General features: G+C 44.7%; 1 protein-coding gene across 2 annotated transcripts in view; it reads right to left on the bottom strand.

Annotated features, from left to right (window-relative positions):
* Positions 1-21952, bottom strand: part of abhd4 (abhydrolase domain containing 4, N-acyl phospholipase B) — a 29456-nt gene extending 7504 nt beyond the window's left edge. The window contains exons 1-3 of one of the 2 annotated variants that reach the window (XM_069940840.1): positions 21561-21952; positions 6159-6247; positions 1265-1640 (exon numbers count right to left, since the gene is read on the bottom strand). In XM_069940840.1, the coding sequence (XP_069796941.1) occupies positions 1265-1640; positions 6159-6247; positions 21561-21583 (488 nt within the window). In that variant the 5' untranslated portion in view covers positions 21584-21952. Of the gene's footprint in view, positions 1-1264; positions 1641-6158; positions 6248-21253; positions 21341-21560 lie in introns of those variants that run through there. The other variant, XM_069940841.1, reaches the window with a different exon arrangement.
* Positions 21953-22170: the final 218 nt, after the last annotated feature.

Here is a 22170-nt window from a genome sequence, read left to right as displayed (position 1 = left end):
AAGGGTATGAAAACTAATTTAGGTAACCCTCATACCCCCGCCCCCCCCAACCGCCCCCCCACGTCTCCCCCACCGCCCCCCCACGTCTCCCCCACCGCCCCCCCACGTCTCCCCCACCGCCCCCCCACGTCTCCCCCACCGCCCCCCCACGTCTCCCCCACCTCCTGTCCTGTATTCCATCACCTCGAGGCCCCTCTCCCAGCTTCTTTACCCTCTTGACATGTGTAATTCCACTTTGGAAAGGGCTTCAATACATTTTGAGTGCAGTGTACTGTTTTGGTCACCTATTTGTAGGAAAGATATTAATTTGATTGAAAGAGGGCAGAGCAGATTTACTCAGGACTTGAGGCACAGAGTTACAGGTTAAACAGCTAAGGACTTTATTCCCTGGACCATAGAGGGATGAGGTGAGATTTTATAGAGATATTTAAAATTACAAGGGGTGTCAATAGAGTGAATGTAGGTCGCCTTTTTCTGCTGTGGGTTGGTGAGAAACAAACCACAGGACATGGGCTAAGGGTGAAAGGGGAAAAGTTTATGGGGAACATGAGGGGGAACCTCAAAGAGTAGTGGGAGTGGGGAATGAGTTGCCACTTGAAGTGGTAAATGTGGGCTCAATTTTAACATTTAAGAAAATAATTGGACAGGTCCCTGGATGGGAGGGGTATGGAATGGGTGCAGGTAAGTGGAATGAAGCAGAGTAATAGTTCGGTACAGACTAGAAGGGCCGAAGGGCTTGCTTATTTGCTCTAATATTTCTATGGTTCCATAAAGAGACGCAGGTAGAAATGTTGTCTCACCGTTTCAATCCACGGATTCTGTTTCCCCAAATACTTTTCAACTATTGCCCCCTTCTCACCCCTGCACCCACCTGATTACTACTCCTCCACTTCCCTTTCATGGTCAACAAAGTCCACGATCTCTTGTTCCTCCCATCCATTCGTCTGGACACCACGGCCTCTGCTCCTCTCGTTTCGCTCGACCCCTGCCCCTCGACTCCCCACCCTGCCACCAATGGCCTCTCTGCTACTCAATTTACACAGCCCCTGAACATCACGACATCCAACCACCACCCCCCCACCCCCACCCCACCCCCACCCCACCCCACCCCCACACCCACCGGCTCCCCATCCTTCTGTAGTATGCTGGATCTCCATCTTCTGCCCACGAACCTGCATTTCCCATGACCTTTCACTCTGGCACCCAACCCCCCCCCCCCCACCCCACCCCAGTGGCCCCCACGACCCTCCGCACCCCGACTGACCTCTCAGGATGCTGAATGGAGTAGCTGGCAGCCAGGTAGCCTCCAAGGCTGTGCCCCAACAGCACCATGGCAGGGATCCCCAGCTCAGCCCTCCACTCCTCGATGGAGCGCACAAACTCAGCCTCCACCAACTCTGGCTCGCTTGGAAAGCTAGGTCGGGAGCTGCGGCCGAAGCCCAGCAGGTCGAAGGCCAGCAACTGGCGGCGGCGGCTCAGGCACTCCAGGTTTTGGATCCAGAGGCCCAGACCGCCCCCGAACCCGTGCACCAGTACCAGGGGTGGATCGTCCGATCCCCGCTCCATTCCCAGGGTCAGCGTCCAGATCTGGTGGGAGCTCGGCAACTTCACGTAGCGTCCCTCGAAGTGGGAGGTAAGGCCTTGGGGAGTGATCGGGGGCAGGAAGGGGACGAGGGGGGTGGGTGGGGAGACCAGAGGAGAAATGGTTAAGAGAGAAGGTGAGAGGAAGAGAAAGTGTTTAGAAGAGCAGGAAGAGTTGGAGGGCTGAGGGGAAGGGAGGGACTTCAGAGAGTGTGGTGGAATCAGAGAGAGAGAGGAGAGTGTGGGAAGGGGGTTGAATATATATGGGTGAAGAGGCAGAGGTGTGAAGGACAAGGCGAATATCCACATACATGCCACACACCTCACACAAGCTGATAAACACAAATAATTCCAGTTTAGACCATGACGCTGGAGATTGTCACCACCCTCCTTCTCAACCACCCACCACGTCAGAAGAGCAAGGAGAGATCCCATTATGGGTGGAGAGGCTTCTGCTTGGAAGTTGGGTCACAGAGATGACGTTTTAGCTTCTTGGGATATTAGAACATAGAATGATCACAGCACAGCCCACGATGAACTGGTTTAAATGTTAAATTTTTAAATTTAGACATACAGCATTTTGGCCCATGAGCTCATGCCATCCAATTCACCTACACCCCGGTAAGTTTTGAACGATGGGAGGAAACTGGAGCCCTCGGGGAAAACCCACACAGACATGGGGGGAGAACGTGCAAACTCTTTACAGACAGTGCGGGATTCAAACCCCAATTCCGCTCACCGGCACTGTTAAGATATTGTGTTAACCACTATTCCAACTGTGCTGCCCCTGGGTAAACCCACTCCACAACAATCTCATTTTCCCCCTTTCTTATGCCAATAACTCTGCCTTGTTCTTACATCCATGCACCTGGCTGCATCACTATGTGGTTTGGCAGTCAATGCAGAGGATCATCAAAACTGCAGACAAGATCACTGGGGTCCCCCTTTGCTCCACTGATGACATTTATCGGGGGGGGGGGGTGTTGTTTAAATAGGGCTGAAAGAACTATCGAGGATCCCTACCGTCCAGGATCTTCACCCCTACGTTGATCAGGAAGAAGGAATAGCAGCATCAAAAATCAGGACTGCCAGGCAGGGAAATACTTTCTCCCCGCAGGCTGTGAGTTGGATGAACCTTGGGTCTCTTGTTCGAATCTGGCTGTGTGTCTAATGGGCTTGTATGCTCTCCCCATAACCATGTGGCGTTCCTCTGGGTGCACCGGTTTCCTCCCCCACTTCAACACATACTGGGGGGGCGGGAGGGGGTCATAGGTTAACTGGGCATCATGAGCTTGTGGGCCAGAAGGGCTGGATGTCTAAAATTAAAAAAAAATCTTGATAACTCTGATCAGTGTATCATGCACATGCGTGTGTAGTGATGCGGAGAATTGCTGTTCTGCCAGGTTATACAGAAACAGTCAGATGATTATAAACTTGAAGTGGATGGAGATGGAGTCGAATTAGAGGAGCAGCAGGGATCCGATTGGATGGTGGGAAGAAGGATCCAACAACTGAAGATCCTGCTCTCGATTTCCGAGAAATGACTGGTATCTTTATGACATGGAGAATATTGGGTGCGTGGAACGATCTTCCCGAGGAAGTGGGAGAGGGGGAGATGAGGACAAAGGATTCAGCGTTAACTCTGCAGGGTTAAGTGAGAGAGTGATGGTAGACAGAAGCCCATGACTAGTGGAGTGGCTTAGGGTCCATTATCATTGTCTCCTATCGAGATAAACTTTTTCTTCCCACTCTCATCCCACCTGAAGCAATCCCTGTGCCATCTGATTAGTAAGGGATTGCTTCAGGTGGGATGAGAGTGGGAAGGGAAGGATGAGAATCACTGCTCTTGACCCAATTGCTACTGAAATATTTTGCTTTGGAAAAATTGTCATTGGCCCATTGGAGTTATGAAACCGTGCACATAACGAGTCAATGAGGGACGATTTTCCAACTTTTTCTTCCCACTCACATCCCACCTTAAGCAACCCATAGCTAATCACAGAGGGAATACTTAAAGTGGAAAGAAAAAGTGTGAAAACCACTGTTCGAGATGACAATGTGGTGAATTGGATCAGCAAGACTGCAGGAGCAGTCTTGAAAGAACGCTTTCAAAGCTTGCAATGGCATCTGGACCAGCTGGAAAAAGTGAGCTGCAAAATGGCAGATGGAATTTAATATGGACGTTTGAAATATTGCATGTTGGGAGACCAAGGCAGGACGTACACAGTAAATGGTTGGACTGAGGACTGCAATAGAACAGAGAGAACGGGGAATACTGGCTCAATTCCCAGAAAGTGGCATCACAGGTAAACTGGGCCGTGAAGAGAGCCTTTGGCCCATTGAGCTTCATAAATCCAAGCATTGGGTATAAGAGCTGGTGAAGCTGTACAAGACATTGGTGGGGCCACATTTGGAGTATTGTGTGCTGTATTGGCTACATACTTGCAGGAAGGACAGCCAGAGGATTGAAAGAGCGTAGAGAAGATTTACGTTGCCGGAACTTGAGGAAGCGAGTTACAAGGGTAAACAGGTTAGGACTTTATTCTATGGAGCGCATGAAGAATGAGGGGAGATGTGATAGAGGTCTACAAAACCATGAGGGGCATGCAAAAAGTAGGCTTCTTCCACTGAAGTTGGGTGAGACAAGAACCAGAGGACACGATTTAAAGGATTCAGGAGAACGAGGGCGGGATCGTCTTCACGCAGATTGGTGGAACGAGCTGCCAGATGAAGAGGTGAATGCAAGATTTTAAAAAAATTGACAAATACATGGGTGGAAGGCTTATGGAGGGCTATGTCCCAGGTGCTGGTCAGGAAAGCAAGGGTGACAATAATTCAGCACTGACTGGATGGGCTGAAGGGCCCTTTTCTGTGCTGTCATTTTTGATGGCCTTATTGGGCGGTGCCCGGTCTTGAGTTTTGCAGCTGGAAACAGGCCCTTCGTTATTCTCTGCACCTCCTGTGGTGGCTCATTCCACGCACCCTCATCTGCCGTGTCAAAGATGCTCCTCAATCTGCCTTTAAATCTCCCCCCCCCAGCTTAAATTGGGAAACCGAAGACTGTGACCTTATCTGCGCCCTTCGAGATTTTCTAAGCCTCCAGTTGGTCACCCCTCAGCCTCCAGAAAAACCCCACCCTCTCCAAATCTGGCAGGCACTGGGGCTGAGAAACGCGCTGGAGGAACTCGGCATGACACAAGCAGCAGTTGACATTTCGGGTCTGAGCTGAGCCCTTTGTCAGAAATGTGGAGGAACAGGTCTGAATAAAAATGTGGGGGGAGAAGGAGAAGAGGGAGGAGATCAGTCTAACAGATCACAGGTGGATTCAGGTGAGAGGGTGGAAGCTTTGAAGTGTGTGTGTGTGTGAGGGTGGGAAGAAACGCTCAAAGCCAATATTGTCATAGTACATACATCCCTGAGGTTCATTTTTCTGTGGGCAAGGCAGAATTTCTATTAATCAGTCGTGCATAAACCGTACTCAAGAAAATATACACAGACAAAACAGATGTAAACAGAGAAGAGCAAACAAACTGACAACAGCAATGCAGAGAATTAATTTTCAATGATATATAATGTGCAAAGTAGGAGTCTCTCTTTCCCTCATCCAGTTCCCCATCTCCTTCCATTTCTTCTCCCATCAGAAAGCTAACCCCTCTCCCTATCATTTCTCAGCTTTTGCCCTCTCATTCAAGAACTCTTCCCTGTTAGTCTGTGCTCCTCCCCCTTCCATTCACACCTCCTCCTCCCCAACACTCTCCTCTTTATATTCACGAGCCCTGCCTGTTTTACTCTACTCCCGATGAAAGGCTCAGGCCGGAAACATTGGTTTCCCCCTCCACTTCTTGTGGATGTGACACGACCTGCTGAGTTTCCACCCCCTTTCTGGATCAATCATACCTTCCCTCTCACGAGGTGAGCAGAACTGGGCATGGTACTCTGAGCGTGGTCTCACCCAAGTCTTGTCTATCAGGATGTCCCTGCTCCTGGACTCGGTGCCCTGTCGGTGAAGGTAGGCGTGGCCCAAATGCCTCTTTCGCTGCCACGTGTAGCTGTGGTCCCACTTTCTGAGAATGGTGTACCTAAAACCCCAGGTTTCTCTGTTCTACAACCGTTCCGAGAACCGCACTTTACACTGTGCTGGTCCTCATACCCAGAGGTCTGTTTGTTTTCCAACTCTCAAAAGCACTTTGAGCAGTTCAAAAGCACTCCCCACGGATCACTGTATCTGTCCTCATATCCCGAAGTCTCTCTCTTCAAAACTCTCCCCACCATTCACTGTCAGTCTCCATACCCCGAGGACTCTGTTCTGCAGCCCTCCCTGGGGATATTCACTGCTGCTCTGTCCCAGTTTAACTTCCCAAAGTACAACAACCCACATGTGCCCATTAAACGGCATGGCAGTCTCTGCTCCTACCACCTCCACTCTGGAGAACGCCCCTGCCCCTCATGGGAACTGCCCTCCCGCAGCTGTAACTCTGCAACCAGGGACTTTTAAGCAGACTGCAGGTATCCGAGCCCATGATGGGAGGAGCCCTCCCCCATCCCCACCTCTCTCTGCTGGTTTTGAACCGGCTCACCTTGCAGGATCCGAGCCTCCACCTCTCGCAGGTGCGTCATGGATGTTGGGCACCAGGCAGGCAGCCAACTGGTGAGCCAATTCCAGGTCCTGAGGAAGGGGAGGGAAAAGAAGGTGTTATAAAGTTGCAGAGTGAACCAACACACAAACATGCTGGAGAAAAAGAGCAGTTCGAGAGGAAAAGGGATGACCAACGTTTCGACCCTGCATCTATGCATGGAAGGACATGGAGCTATGGTAGCTGAGGGCAATCACAAGGTCACAGTGCTTGAGAGCAGTGGGGATAACAGAGGGGGAGCAGTGAGAGGGGCTCTCACAGAACTCCCTTCAATGACATGTGCCTGACAAAGGGCTCAGGCCCAAAACATCGATAACCCTTTTACATCCAATGGATGGGTGGACCGACTGAGTTTGGAACATACCAGCATAGTACAGGCACTTTGGCTCTCGATATTGTGATCTATACAAACCTACACCATGACAATGTAACCCTTTCCGACCTTACATCCATAACCCTTTTCTTACATCCATGAGCCCATCAGGACTTTCCAGGCCAATCTTTCCGCAGATTGTGAGACTGATTAACAGTATCCTGTAACTGAGTAAATCATCCCAAAATATTTTGATATGTATATACATTTTAAAAAAAATGTATCTGTGTGTACACATGATTATCATGTACTGTGTGTGTCCTGTAGTCCAGAGAAACACTGATTTGCTGGGTTGTATGTGGACAGTCTGATAATAGTAAACTTGAACTATCTAAGAGTCTTTTGAATTTACCCATTGTACCAGCCTCTTTCATCACCCTTCCTGTGACTCACCACGCTGTGTAATAAGTCTCCCCTAAACCTTCCTTCACACGCCATACACAGATGACCTCTGGTATTTGCTATCGTCACTTCAGGGGAAAAAGCCCTGGCTGCCCACCCTATCTCAGGTGGCACAGTTGGGGTAGAGGTTAGCGCAACATCTTGACAGTGCCAGTAACAGAGTACCAATGATTTGTACCCGGACCCTAGCCGTCTAGGCCCCTTGTGTCCACATTTTTCTTCATTGTCAAAAATTGAGCATGCATTCACCAGCTGGCAGCTCCTTCCACACTCTCATCACTATCTGTGTGAAGAAGTTCTCCCCCTTCTCCCCTACTTTGGTCCCAACCTCAGTGGACAAAGCCTGTTTGCATTCACTATCTATAGCAGTGGTTCTCAACCTTTTTCTTTCCACTCACATCTCACTTTAAGTCATCCCTCTGCCATCAGTGCTCTGTAATTAGTAAGGGATTGCTTATGGTGGGATGTGACTGGGAAGGGAAGGTTGAAAATTGCTGCTCTAGACCCAATAGTTACGGAAATATTTTGCTTGAGAACAATTGTCATTGGCCCATTTCCTTTGGAGTTTTGAAACCATGCACATAATGAGTCAATGAGGTACGATTCAAACAGTGGTTTTCAAATTTTTTCTTTCCACCCTCATGCCATCTTAAGGAATCCTTTACTAATCAGAGAGCACTGAAAGTGGTATATGAGTGGAAAGGAAAAGGTTGAGAACCACTGATTTATATTCTTCTGTCACATCTCCTCTCATTCTTCCATGGACCAGGGAATAAAGCCCTAACCTGTTTAACCTTTCCTTGAAACTCCATTCATCAAGTTCTTGCGACATCCTTGTAAATTTTCTCAGCACTCTTTCGGTCTTATTGATATAGTTCATGTAGTTCGGTGACCAAAACTACTCACAAATGCTCCAAATTTGGGCTCACCAATGTCTGAGGCAACTTCACAACTCCAAACTTCAATACTTTGATTTAAGAAGGTCAATGTGCGAAAAGCTCTCTTTACGACCCTGAGATGCCACTTTCAGGAAATTATATATCTACATCGCCATCCCTCTGTTTTCCCGCACTCCTCAGTGCCAAAACATTTACTGTATGTCCTACCTTGACTGGTCGATTCAAAATCCAACACCTCACATTTGTCTGCATCAAATTCCAGCTTCCATTTTGCAGCCCACTTTTACCAACAGGTCTGCATCCTGCTGCAAGCTTTGAAATGCCTTACTCACTGTCCACTGAACCTCCAATCTTTGTATATCATCTGCAAACTTGCCGATCCAATTGACCACATCATTCAGATTGTCGATACAACCAACCATGGAGTGAGCCATCACCGATCCCTGAGGCACACCATGAGTCACAGGCCTCCAGTCAAAGAGGAAACCATCCTTTGCCTTCTCCTGCAAAGCCAGTGTTTCATCCATTGCACAGCTTCAGGCAACTGAACTTTCTTGACCAACTTTGGCTAATGGGTAGCGACCTTCCACTCCGCTGCCACGGGGTCAAGTCCCCTGGCAGAGTTGTTCGGTAGCCCTTTCCTGGCCAGGAGATCTGACACCCTATATCGTCGTGGCCGAACACTGAGGAAGGGTGAACGTTCAGAGATGGCTGGCACTGGTGGTCACCGGTGCTGAGTACTCCATCATTAAAGGTAATCCTGACACATGGCTGGGACCCTGGGCTGCCATCAAGGGTTTATGGCAGTGGTTTTCAAATTTTTTCTTTCCACTCTGTGATTAGTAGGGGATAGCTTAAGATGGTATGTGAGTGGGAAGAAAAAGTTTGAAAACCACCGTTATAATCATACCTCATTCACTTGTTATGTGCAAGTTTTCAGAACTCCAAAGGAAATGGGGCCAATCACAATTTTTCTCAGGCAAAATTTTTCAGTAATAACTGGGTCTAGAGCAGCGATTCTCAAGCTTCCCTTCTCACTCACATCCCACCTTAAGCAACCCCTTACTAATCACAGAGCACCGATAGCATAGGGATTACTTAAAGTGGGGTGTGAGTGGAAAAGAAAAAGTTTGAATACCACTGGTTCATGGTGCCCATCATCTCTGTTGAATAAAGGGGAGGTTGTAGCGCACAGACTGACGATCACGTGGAGAGTTGTCCACTCCTGCACTCAATATTTTTCTTTATGAAGGCAAATTGTCATGGCTCATCCCCAAAAGCAGCCTAACAGAGGACTCAAACATGCAAAGCCTGAGAAAGATCGTTAACACAGTGAAAGACGCCCTTTGGTCGACTTTAAGCTTGTCGGCCTTCCAGCGTACTGAGAGGTCAATGAGAGAATGCTGCCGACTGGCACATTCCAAGCTGAGAGATGCACGAAGGCTTGGTACAACCAATGCGAGGCTTTGTGGGGAAGGACCACAGTCAAGACACCATCTGCTTAAACGGGAAAGCCCCTTAAACAACGGATGAGGAGCAATTACAAGGGACGGCAGGAGTGGAAACAGTGTTACTTAGCAAATTAGAGGATTTTTTTTTTTTCACACCATAAATCACATTAACCATGGTACACACTTTTTCCTTTTCACACATATAGAGTGCCATTTTCTCCCCCCGCCCCTCCTCCCATCCCACCCTCCCTACCTCCCCCCTCCCGTCCATTTAAGGTATAAAATCTAGGATACGTTAAACCAGTCAGACAATGTTGTCATTCAATAAAAATACACCAGAAATTCCACTGAGTCCATTCTTTTCATTTCCTTTTCCTTCCGTTAATTTAGGTAGTGATTGTCCCCGGTAGGTTTTCGCTATTGTGTTTAATGTAAGGCTCCCATATTTGTTTGAATATTTCAATATTATTTCTTAAACTATATGTTATTTTTTCTAATGGAATACATTTATTCATTTCTATATACCATTGTTGTATTTTCAAATTATTTTCCAATTTCCAGGTTGACATAATACATTTTTTTGCTACGGCTAGAGCTATCTTAACAAATCTTTTTTGTGCATCCTCCAAATCAATTCCAAATTCTTTGTTTTTTATGTTACTTAGGAGAAAGATCTCTGGATTCTTTGGTATATCGTTTTCTGTTATTTTATTTAATATCTGATTTAGATCTTCCCAAAATTTTTCTACTTTCTCACATGTCCAGATTGCATGAATTGTTGTTCCCATTTCTTTTTTACATCGAAAACATCTATCAGATACTTTTGGGTCCCATTTATTTAACTTTTGAGGTGTAATGTATAGCCTGTGTATCCAGATATATTGTATCATACGTAACCTCGTATTTATTGTATTTCTCATCGTTCCAGAGCATAACTTCTCCCATGTTTCCTTTTTTATCTTTATATTTAAATCTTGTTCCCATTTTTGTTTAGTTTTACCATTTGTTTCCTCATTCTCCTTTTCTTGCAGTTTAATATACATATTTGTTATAAATCTTTTGATTATCATTGTATCTGTAATCACATATTCAAAGTTACTTCCCTCTGGCAAACTCAAACTGCTTCCTAATTTATCCTTCAAGTAGGATCTCAATTGGTAATATGCCAGCGCTGTATCTTGAGTTATATTGTATTTATCTTTCATTTATTCAAAGGATAAGAATCTATTTCCTGAAAAACAATTTTCTATTCTTTTAATCCCTTTTTTCTCCCATTCTCTAAAGGAAAGGTTATCTATTGTAAAAGGGTGTAACTTATTTTGCGTCAATATTAGTTTTGTTAATTGATAATTTGTTTTATTTCTTTCTACATGAATCTTCTTCCAAATATTGAGTAGATGATGTAATACTGGAGAAGTTCTATGTTGCACCAATTTTTCATCCCATTTATATAATATGTGTTCAGGTATCTTTTCCCCTATTTTATCTAATTCTAATCTAGTCCAATCTGGCTTTTCCCTTGTTTGATAAAAATCTGATAGGTATCTTAATTGTGCGGCTCTATAATAATTTTTAAAGTTTGGCAGTTGTAAGCCTCCTTGTTTATACCATTCTGTTAATTTATCTAGTGCTATCCTCGGTTTCCCCCCCTTTCCATAAAAATTTCCTTATTATTTTCTTTAACTCCTTGAAGAATTTCTGTCAGTTGTATTGGCAATGCCTGAAATAGGTATAATATCCTTGGAAAAATGTTCATTTTAATACAGTTTATCCTTCCTATTAGTGTTAGTGGTAAATCTTTCCAATGCTCTAAATCGTCCTGTAATTTTTTCATTAGTGGATAATAATTGAGTTTATATAGTTGGCCGAGATTTTTGTTTATTTGTACACCTAGGTATCTTATTGCTTGCATTTGCCATCTAAATGGTGATTCCTTCTTAAATTTTGAGAAATCCGCATTATTCATAGGCATTTCTTCACTTTTATTTACGTTGATCTTGTAACCCGACACTTCTCCATATTCCTTCAATTTCTTATATAATTCTTTTATTGATAGTTCTGGTTCTGTTAAGTATACTATAACATCATCCGCAAATAAACTGATTTTATATTCCTTGTCTTTTATTTTTATCCCTTTTATATTATTTTCTGTTCTTATCAATTCTGCTAGTGGTTCTATAGCTAACGCAAACAATAAAGGTGATAGTGGGCATCCCTGCCGTGTTGACCTGCTTAAGTTAAATTGCTTTGATACATGTCCATTTACTGTCACTTTCACTAATGGTCCCTTATATAATGCTTTAATCCAATTAATATATTTCTCCGGTAAACTGAATTTTTGCAATACTTTGAACAAATAATTCCATTCTACTCTGTCAAAGGCCTTCTCTGCGTCTAAAGCAACTGCTACTGTTGGTGCTTTATTCCCTTCTACTGCATGAATTAAGTTAATAAATTTACAAATATTGTCTGTTGTGCGTATTTTTTTGATAAATCCAGTTTGGTCTAGATTTACCATTTTTGGTACATACTCTGCTAATCTGTTTGCTAATAGTTTAGCTATTATCTTATAATCTGTGTTAAGTAAAAGATATTGGTCTATATGACGCTGGTGTGAGTGGATCTTTCCCTTGTTTTAGTATTACTGTAATTATTGCTGTTTTACATGAATCTGGTAAGCTTTGTGTTTTATCAATCTGGTTGATTACTTCCAGGAGGGGCGGAATCAATAAGTCTTCAAATGCTTTATAGAATTCTATTGGGAATCCATCCTCTCCTGGTGTCTTATTATTTGGTAATTTTTTTATTATCTCTTGTATTTCTACTATTCCAAATGGCTCTGTTAATTTATTTTGTTCCTCTATTTGTAGTTTTGGTAGTTCAATTTTAGTTAGAAATTCATCTATTTTCCCTTCTTTCCCTTCATTTTCAGTTCGGTATAATTGTTCATAGAATTCTCTAAAGTTTTCCTTAATTTCTTTTGGATTATATGTAATTTGTTTGTCTTTTTTCCTTGATGCCAATCCCATTTTCTTAGCTTGTTCTGTCTTAAGCTGCCATGCTAGAATTTTGTGCGTTTTTTCTCCTAGTTGATAATATTTCTGTTTTGTCTTCATTATGTTCTTCTCCACCTTATATGTTTGTAGTGTTTCATATTTTATTTTTTTATCCGCCAATTCTCTTCTTTTAGTTGTATCTTCCTTCATTGCTAATTCTTTTTCTATATTTACTATTTCCCTTTCCAACTGCTCTGTTTCCTGATTATAGTCCTTCTTCATCTTGGTTACATAACTTATTATTTGCCCTCTAATGAATGCTTTCATTGCATCCCATAGTATAAACTCATCTTTCACTGATTTCGTATTTATTTCAAAATACATTTTAATTTGTTTTTCAATAAATTCTCTAAAATCCTGCCTTTTAAGTAACATGGGGTTTAATCTCCATCTATACATTCTTGGAGGGATGTCCTCTAACTTTACTGTCAATATTAAGGGTGAATGGTCTGATAGTATTCTAGCTTTATATTCTGTTTTTCTTACTCTATCTTGCATACGAGCTGATAACAAAAATAGGTCTATTCTTGAGTATGTTTTATGTCTAGCCGAGTAATATGAATATTCCTTTTCCTTTGGGTGTTGTTTCCTCCATATATCCAAAAGTTGCATTTCTTGCATCGATTTAATTATAAATTTGGTTACTTTGTTCTTTCTGTTAATTTTTTTTCCCCAGTTTTGTCCATATTTGAATCCAAATTCAGGTTGAAATCCCCTCCTATTAATATGTTCCCTTGCGTATCTGCTATCTTCAAAAAGATATCTTGCATAAACTTTTGATCTTCTTCGTTAGGTGAATATATATTGAGTAGATTCCAAAACTCCGAATATATCTGACATTTTATCATTACATATCTCCCTGCTGGATCTATTATTTCCTCTTCTATTTTAAATGGCACATTTTTACTAATTAATATAGCTACTCTTCTTGCTTTTGAATTATACGATACTGCTGTTACGTGTCCTACCCAATCTCTCTTTAATTTCTTGTGCTCCAATTCAGTTAAATGTGTTTCTTGCACAAATGCTATATCAATTTTTTCTTTTTTCAGTAAATTTAGCAGTTTCTTCCTTTTAATTTGGTTATGTATTCCATTAATATTTAAAGTCATTTAGTTCAACGTAGCCATTTTATACTTTGTTTATCTTCCATTTCTGTTTCTCCATCATTACCTTTCCTTCTTATCCATTTCTGTTTTCTTGTTTTGAACCCTTTATAAGACAACATTCCTAAAACATCAAACATTTTCCTTATTCTCCTATTTAAAACTTCTTTATCCCCAATCTCCCCTTCCCCTCCTGAGTTGTTCTTTATCCCTTGTCGGACAACCACATCTCCCCTCTCCATTTGGATTTGCGAATTCACTCGCAAGCGTCAGCTGATTTTGCAGTGACCGTAACTCCTCCCCACCCAGCCCCCCCAGAAAAGATTTCACTTTTCATATGTAACAAAGGTCACTCTTTTAATTCCCTCCTTATTCCCTCTATTCGATTTCCTTCCCTTATTAATTCTTGTCTATACTATCTATATTTTCCTCTAAATACGGATACATTCCTGTATGCACATTATACATATACACACATATACCTCTTTACCCACATACATATAAATCGTGGTCATTTTTACTCTTATTACATGTCTTCATCTCTCTGTTTGTTTTGTAGTTGTTCTGCAAATTTCCTTGCTTCCTCTGGATCCGAGAATAGTTTTTTTCCATAAGATCGTTTTCGATGTATTGAACTCCTTTCTCTTCTTCAGGAGTTCAAAACTTATGTGTCTTTTTAGTTCGCAGTCTTTTGTACTCTTGTTACACGTCTTCATCTCTCAGTCTATTTTGTAATTGTTCTGCAAATTTTTGTGCTTCCTCTGGATCCGAGAATAGTCTGTTTTGCTGTCCTGGAATAAATATTTTCAATACTGCTGGATGCTTTAGTATAAATTTATACCCTTTCTTCCATAAAATCGCCTTTGCTGTATTGAACTCCTTTCTCTTCTTCAGGAGTTCAAAACTTATATCTGGATAAATGAAGATTTTTTGCCCTTTGTACTCCAGAGGCTTGTTGCCCTCTCTTACTTTTTCCATTGTTTTCTCCAGTACCTTTTCTCTTGTAGTATATCTTAGGAATTTTACTAAAATAGATCTTGGCTTTTGTTGTGGTTGTGGTTTAAAGGCCACTGCTCTATGTGCCCTTTCTATTTCCATTTCTTGCTGTAGTTCTGGACATCCTAGGATCCTGGGGATCCAATCTTTTATAAACTCTCTCATATTCTTGCCTTCTTCATCTTCCTTAAGGCCCACTTTCTTTGTTATTTCTTCTGTTATAACGCCTCAAACCGTGCATCTTGGCGCCTCACAGTTTGGCGGGCAGCAACCTCCTTTGAAGAAGACCGCAGAGCCCACCTCACTGACAAAAGACAAAGGAGGAAAAACCCAACACCCAACCCCAACCAACCAATTTTCCCCTGCAACCGCTGCAACCGTGTCTGCCTGTCCCGCATCGGACTTGTCAGCCACAAACGAGCCTGCAGCTGACGTGGACTTTTTACCCCCTCCATAAATCTTCGTCCGCGAAGCCAAGCCAAAGAAGAATTTTCAATTGTATCTATTTTCTGAGCTAACAGTTCTTGTGTCTCTAACTTTTTTATTATATTCCTCTAATTTCTTTTTTAAGTCCTCTACCTCCATTTCTACTGCAGCTTCTCGTTCTTCCACCTTGTCCATTCTTTTTCCCATTTCTGATAAGGTCATATCTATTTTATTCATTTTCTCTTCTGTATTGTTTATTCTTCTTCTTAAATCATTAAATTCTTGCGCTTGCCATTCTTTAAATGACTCCATGTATTCTTTAATAAGAGAAAGTATATCCTTTGTTTTGCCTTTCCCTTCTTCTTCTATTTCACTGTACTTTTCCTCTTCCTCTGGGTTGGCCATCTGTTGTTTCTTTGTTGTCCTTTTCTTCTCTTCTTTCTTGTTTTCGTTGTCTTCTATATTCTCCTCTTGCTGCAGCTGTTCTGCAGCTGTCATTGCCGGCTGTGGAGATCGACTCCCCAACTGGTCACCCCTCCCGTCGGTGTGTTTTTTTGCATGCACGGTTGCGCACTTTTACTCGGCTCAGCGAGCCATTTTTGTAGTCCACTTTCTACCGACCTGAGGGAGCGGGTTTCTCTCTCCACCGCGGGCCTCTTCGAACAGGTAAGGCCTTCTCCTTCTTCCGTTGTCTTCTCTTCCTCTCTTCTTACCGTTGGTTTCGATTTTTCTTTTTTCGTCGCCATCTTCTTTCCACCTTTATACTCACTTTACTTTAATTTTTATTTTTGTGTCTTTGTGTTTTCCTTTGTTTTTTCCGACTTTTCTGGAGAGGGCTGGAGTTCACCATCCGGCCACTACTCCATCACGTGACTCCCCCCAAATTAGAGGATTAATGTGACACACAAACAAGCAGTAGAAACTCAGCAGGACGCGCAGCGTCCATAGAAAATAAAGAGTAATCAACATTTCCTGCCGATGACAGTCGTCAGCTCTGTTTTCCTATGGACGCTACGTGACCCACTGAGTTTCTCCAGCATATTTGTGTATTGCACTTGGGATGAGGGAATACATTTGAAGGATTCAAAGACTGACAATCATGTTGGTACCAAACTTTCTACACGTGGGAGAAATATGCCGCAGGACACAAGCATATATAATATAAAAATCAGGCAAATAAGTTACAAATAAACTCCTAATGATCGCAGTCCAGATGGTACACTAAGGGTTAAAACACATTACTGTGCTCTGCCTGCCACCCTTCTCCTGGCAGTTAACAAAGATGTACACATTTAGCTACAAATTGCCATCTCACCTAGGTGTAAGGCACAATTAGTTCCAACCCTTTGCCAGCACACACCTTACAATTAGTCTTCCATCATCGCACACAGCTCAGAACCTGGAGCCGAGCTTGGGGATGGTCTCAAAGGAAAAAAGAGTGAACTAGCCCATGTAATGGCTTTAATACTGTAGCCAGCCCAGGTAGGCCCATGTGAGGAGGGGGACCAATTGGAAGGTGTCTTTACCTGTGGATAGGCCTGACCTTGATTGACCTCGCGAAATAACTTGGGATCGGCATCCTGTCTGGGTGGTCAGATGACCTTCCAGGTGCAAGCACACGGAAGTTCCTTTGATCTGACCAGTTTCCTGTCTGACCTGTTGGATAATTACTCCACCCTGAGAGTTACTGTACCCTGTTACTCTATCCACAAACTAATACAAACCTAGGGGATGCTTTATAGGGGTGGCACAGTTGAAGTAGCTGTTGGTGCAACACCAGCACAGTAGCAGCGATCAGGACCTGGGTTTCTGTCTGTAAGGAGTTTGTGCGTTCTCCCCATGTCTGTGTGGGGTTTCCCCTGGAGGCTCTGGTTTCTTCCCACTGTTCGATAACATTTGGGGTTGTAGGTTAATTGGGCGGCAGGGACTCATGGGCCGAAATGGCCTATTACTGTACTGTATGGCTAAATTTAATTAAAATTACACACACCACAGAATAGGATAAGGCACAGTGTCATGAGCCAGATGACTGTTGCCCAGTAAACCCACCAACTTCCTACTGCCCCAAAAGACCACCAGCTTCCCTATAGAGGGTCGTGTTCGAGGAACTGGTCCCTGGTTCACTCGATTTTGTTCACCGACTCTTGTGTGTGGTTGGCCAAATGAGCGATATTCCTCAATTCGTCTGGAACAACAACAGCACAGGAACCACCCTTGGCTGCCAGCAGTTAGTCCAAGGCCAATTAGCTTTGCAATGCCACCATCCATAACCTCTCTGCCTCAGTGATCACCCTCTGGCCATGTTGTCTCCTGTAGTTTGGGTGCTCCCCCAGGTTGTCAAAAATTAGCGTGTGAGCAGCCAGTGTTTAAAGCCAGGTCGGGTCGTTCGCACAAAACCAAGAAAAGCTGGGTCAGTGCAACCTTTCACATTGGGACCCAGCATCCCAGTCCGAAAGGAGGTGGGACCTGCAGCATTATTATGTTGGCGTACTGGGAAGGCAGATAACACAGGAGCCGATGTGAAATGCATTGGCTCTGATACTACCTACCTTGCTGGGTAAGTTACCTGAATAAAAATGACCCCTCCCTCCCACCACCACATTCTGCATTCATCGTGTTCACACAGTGATTAAAAGGGGGTTAATTTCAAGAGCAGTATAAAATGGCCTCCAGTTAGCTGCAACCATACCATGGTAGTCTTGGTGGCCCCAAGTCCAGTAGTTCCGTTCAGCATTCAGGGAGAACCCACCTTCACTGGATCATCGGTTGCAGGCACTGTTGTTGCAATTCACAAGACACTTCCTCGTCCTTTCCCCACCAAGACTCATCAAACCATGTTATGTGCACTATCTCTGACCTCATCACTTCCAGTCATCACCCTCATCCAACCTCATTGTTTCTGAACCCTACCCTGTCTCGTTCTCCCTCTTACCCATGATCCACAAACCTGATGGTCCCAGCAGACCCAGCCCCACCCAGCTGGTCACCGCTTGCCTCGACTCTGCCTTGTCCTGTCTGCACCAGTCCTTTCCCACCTACATCCACAATACTTCATGCATCCTCCATCACTTCAACAACTTTCAGTTCCCTGAACTCGACCACCTCCTCTTTACTATGGGCATCCAAAGACCATATATCTCTATCTCTCATTCTGAAGCCCTTTGGTTCCTTCTTGGCAATAGACCCAACTAGTCCCACTCCACCACCTTCACCTGGCTGGCAGAACTTGTCCTCCCTCAATAACTTCTTTCTCCGAGTCAAAGGGATAGCCGTGGGTGCCCGCATGGGCTCCAGCTCTGCCTGCCTTTTTGGTGAGCAATGCAGGCTACGAGCCCGCGCGGGCAAGGTCACTCAACTCTTCCTCCACTACATTGATGAGTACTTTGGTGCCAAGAAGCTCCCAAGAAGCGCTCGGTGGCTTCATCCACTTCCACTCTGGCCTCAAATTCATTTAGTCCATCTCTAGCAACACTCTCCCCTTTCTCCATCTCAGAAGGTGAATGCTTGACAGGCGTCTTCTACAAACCCACCAACTCCCACAGCTAGCTCGACTGCACCTCATCACTTCAATTTTTCCATCTCCAATGCATCTACTAAGGCGAGGTCTTCTGTGTCAGATCATCTGAGATGTCCTCCAAAAAGTGGTTTCACCTCTGCCACTCTGGCCTCACTGGCATATCCTCCCTTACCTGCACATCTGCCCTGGCACCGTCTGCCCCCATGTGCAACAAGGACAGGATTCCCCTTGTCCTCACCTACCAGCCTCATCCTCCGCCATTTCTGCCACCTACTACATGATGCCACCACCAGGCACATTTCCTCCCCTCTCTGCTTTCAGCAGGGACCACTCCCTCTGTGACTCCCTCATCCACCTCCCTTCCTGCCAATCACTGCTAAATGCCTACCCTTGTGACTGCTGTCAATGCTCCACTTGTGCACTCACCACCATTCAGGGCCCCACGCAGTGCTTCCAAGTGAAGCAACACTTGTGAATCTGCAGGCGTCATCTACTGCATCCAGTGCTCCCATGGTTGTCCCATCTACATTGGACACAGACTTGGAGATCAATTTGCTGAGCACCTCTGCTGTGATAGCGGGGATCTCCCAGTGCTTACCTAATTCAATTCCCATGGATATGTCTGTCCATGGTCTCCTGCACTGCTAGACTGAGACCACACACAATTTGGGGGAAACAACACCTCGGGCACCCTCCATTGGATGGCACTAATATCTTTCGCAGGTGTCTCTCTCCCCCCAGCTTTGCTTTCACAGCCAATCAATTCACACCTTTCCCCTCCCCTTGCCTATCCATAACACCTTTTGTCTGTTGGACAGTGTTCCTTCCCACTCTTCCCTTCTCCGCCTGCCTTTTATTCCTACCTTGAAGGGCTCAGGCCCAAAATACCGGTTCTTTTTGTTTAGCTCCTGTGGAAGCTGCAAGACCTGTTGAGTTTCTGCAGCATTATCTGTCTCTTCACTATAATCGCAGTGCCTGCAGACTTTTGTGTGGCACGTCGTTGATCCTAAATACAGTTCCTGCTCACACTCACTGCGCTCGACTGATTGGTTGGACCAGACATTGGTGAGGCCAAATTTGGAGTATTTGGTCATCTAACGACAGGAAAGATAGCAACAAAATTGAAAGAGTGCAGAGAAGACTTACAAAGATGTTGCTAGGACTTGAGGAACTGATTTACAGGGAAAGGTTAAATAGGTGAAGACTTTATTTTGCTGTTGTGTCAGAAATTGATGGGAGATTTGATAGAGGGAAACAAAATTATGAGGGGTATAGATTGAGTAAATGCATGCAGGTTTTTTCCACTAAGGTTAGGTGAGCTCAGAACTAGAGAGCATGGGTTAGGGGGTGAAAGGTAAAATGTTTAAAGGGAGCATGGGGGGGGGGGGTGGAAAAAGAGTTTTTCATGCATATAGTGGTGAGTGCTGCCAGCTGAAGTGGTGAATGTGGGCTCAGTTTTGGATAGGAACACGGATGAGGGGATGGAGTGCAGGTCAATGGGACTAGGTAGAATAGTTTGCACAGACTAGATTGGCCGAAGGACCCATTTTTTTGTGCAGCAGGTGTTCAATGGTTCTACTGGAACCCTTGCATCTTTCTCCACACGTTTAGCAAATCCGCATTCTGCAAGGAGGTGGGCGAATGTCTCCACTTCACCAGCGTAGTCACGGGGACAACGTGTGCTGCAGGTGATATTCCAGTCATACAGGAAGGCTCTTTTCTTTGAGGTCAGAAATACAAGAATCAAGTGTGCAAGATTATGAGGGGCTTAGACAGGTGGGCAGCCAGCATTTTTTCCCCTGAGTCAGTGACAGTAAATACCAGAGGGCATCTCTTTCAGAGAGTGGAGGACAGTTTAGAGAGATATCAGAGGCAAGTTTTTATATATAAACACAGAGGATGGTGGGTGTCTGGAATGCAGTGACAGTGGAAGGGTGCTACAATAGGGTCATTTAAAGGACTCTTTGATAGGCAGATAGGTTTAAGGAAAATAGAGGGTGTGTAGTGGGGAAAGATAAGAGTGTTTACGGAGCACGTTTACGTAGGTTGGCACAACATCGTTTGGGGTGGCAGGATTAGCGTTATAGCACCAGCGATCGGGACAGGGGTTCGAATCCCAAGCTGATTATACGTTCTCCCTGTGTCTGCATCGGGGGCTCCTCCATCCATTCAAAATGCACTGGTGTGGGGTTGTACGATAATTGGGTGTAAATTGGGCAGCAGGGACTGGTGGGTCGAAGTGGCCAGCTACTGTGCGGTATGTCTAAATTTAAATAATTGGCCTGTTCTGTAATGTTCTATTTGCTGAGCAAGTTTAACTTAACAAAATGCATCACTTCACACTCGCCTGTTTTAAAATCCAAAGGTTGTTTTATGCCCCAGTTTAACCATACACATCCTGTTTTAATCTGGCATAAAACTAACCAATTTATACAATAAAGTACGGGATAAAAAAATCTCAAAAAAAAAATGAAGAAGGTCTCTCCCTCACTTTTTGGCAAGAAACCGGAGAGATGCCAGAAAATAAGGCATTTTGCCTACCTCACCCGGTTCCCGCAAGCACTAGCCACACGGGAAACACAATTGAGAAGAAAATAAGGGAAAGGAGAAACAGGAACTGTAAAACGGCTTAAACAGGTGTCTGAAATAAACCCCGAACTGTCCAGAAACCATCAGAAAAGAAGTTCCGAGGGGAAACTGGCGAGAAATGGCGACTAAAACTCCCAGGAAGCAAATACCAAACTGAAAAGATATCCCCAGGAAACTTCATCACCGACGTTACAGGCAAGGAACCTTGGTGATCTATCGTTACCTTTGCTATATATAGGACACTGTCTGATCTGTTGAGATTCTCGAGCGGAGGGGTTTCTCCCCACCCCAAAGACAGGAGTGTGCAGACTTGCACAGGAAACCGTCTGCGAACCGATGCGACCTCTGAACTCCGTGGCTGTAGCTCTGGGTTGAGTTCCTCTGATGACGGAGAAAAGGAACAGAGGAGGATTCCCGTGCGGGGAGTGGGTTTAGCGCAGGCCAGAGTTGAGGTGACACGGAAGAGGTGGGGGGAGGGGGTTCTGGGATGTAGAGAGAGAGAGAGAGAGAGACACACACAGAGAACTCACGTCGGCTCTGCGTCCTCTTCCATTCGGAGTCCTTTAAACTGCGAGTCTCAGCGAAGGAGAAACGTGCAACACCGAGAGAACAATGGAATTCAGCGACACATCGCAGATGAAACAATGTCCCTTTCACATCAGTCAGCTGACATTGGCCTCATGACTTCTCAGCGCGGCCAGAAACTGCGACAATTAAACAGTGGGGCGGGGCCAGAAAAGATGACTGTGAAACAGTGGGGCGGGGCCAGAAACGATGACTGTGAATCAGTGGGTGGGACCAGAAAAGATGACTATTAATCAGTGGGCGGGACTAGAAGCATTGACTATAAATCAGTGGGTCAGTCAGGGGCAGCAACAATGACTATTAATCAGTGGGGCGGGGCAGAAACGATGACTGTGAAACAGTGGGGCGGGGCCAGAAACGATGACTGTGAAACAGTGGGGCGGGGCCAGAAACGATGACTGTGAATCAGTGGGTGGGGCCAGAAAAGATGACTATTAATCAGTGGGCGGGACTAGAAGCATTGACTATAAATCAGTGGGTCAGTCAGGGGCAGCAACAATGACTATGAATCAGTGGGGCGGGGCAGAAACGATGACTATGAATCAGTGGGCGGGA

This window comes from Narcine bancroftii, chromosome 5, assembly GCF_036971445.1.
Source record: "Narcine bancroftii isolate sNarBan1 chromosome 5, sNarBan1.hap1, whole genome shotgun sequence".
NCBI classification, from domain to species: domain Eukaryota; kingdom Metazoa; phylum Chordata; class Chondrichthyes; order Torpediniformes; family Narcinidae; genus Narcine; species Narcine bancroftii.
Note: the sequence above shows the minus strand (reverse complement) of the source record. Positions and strands in the feature narration are given on the sequence as shown.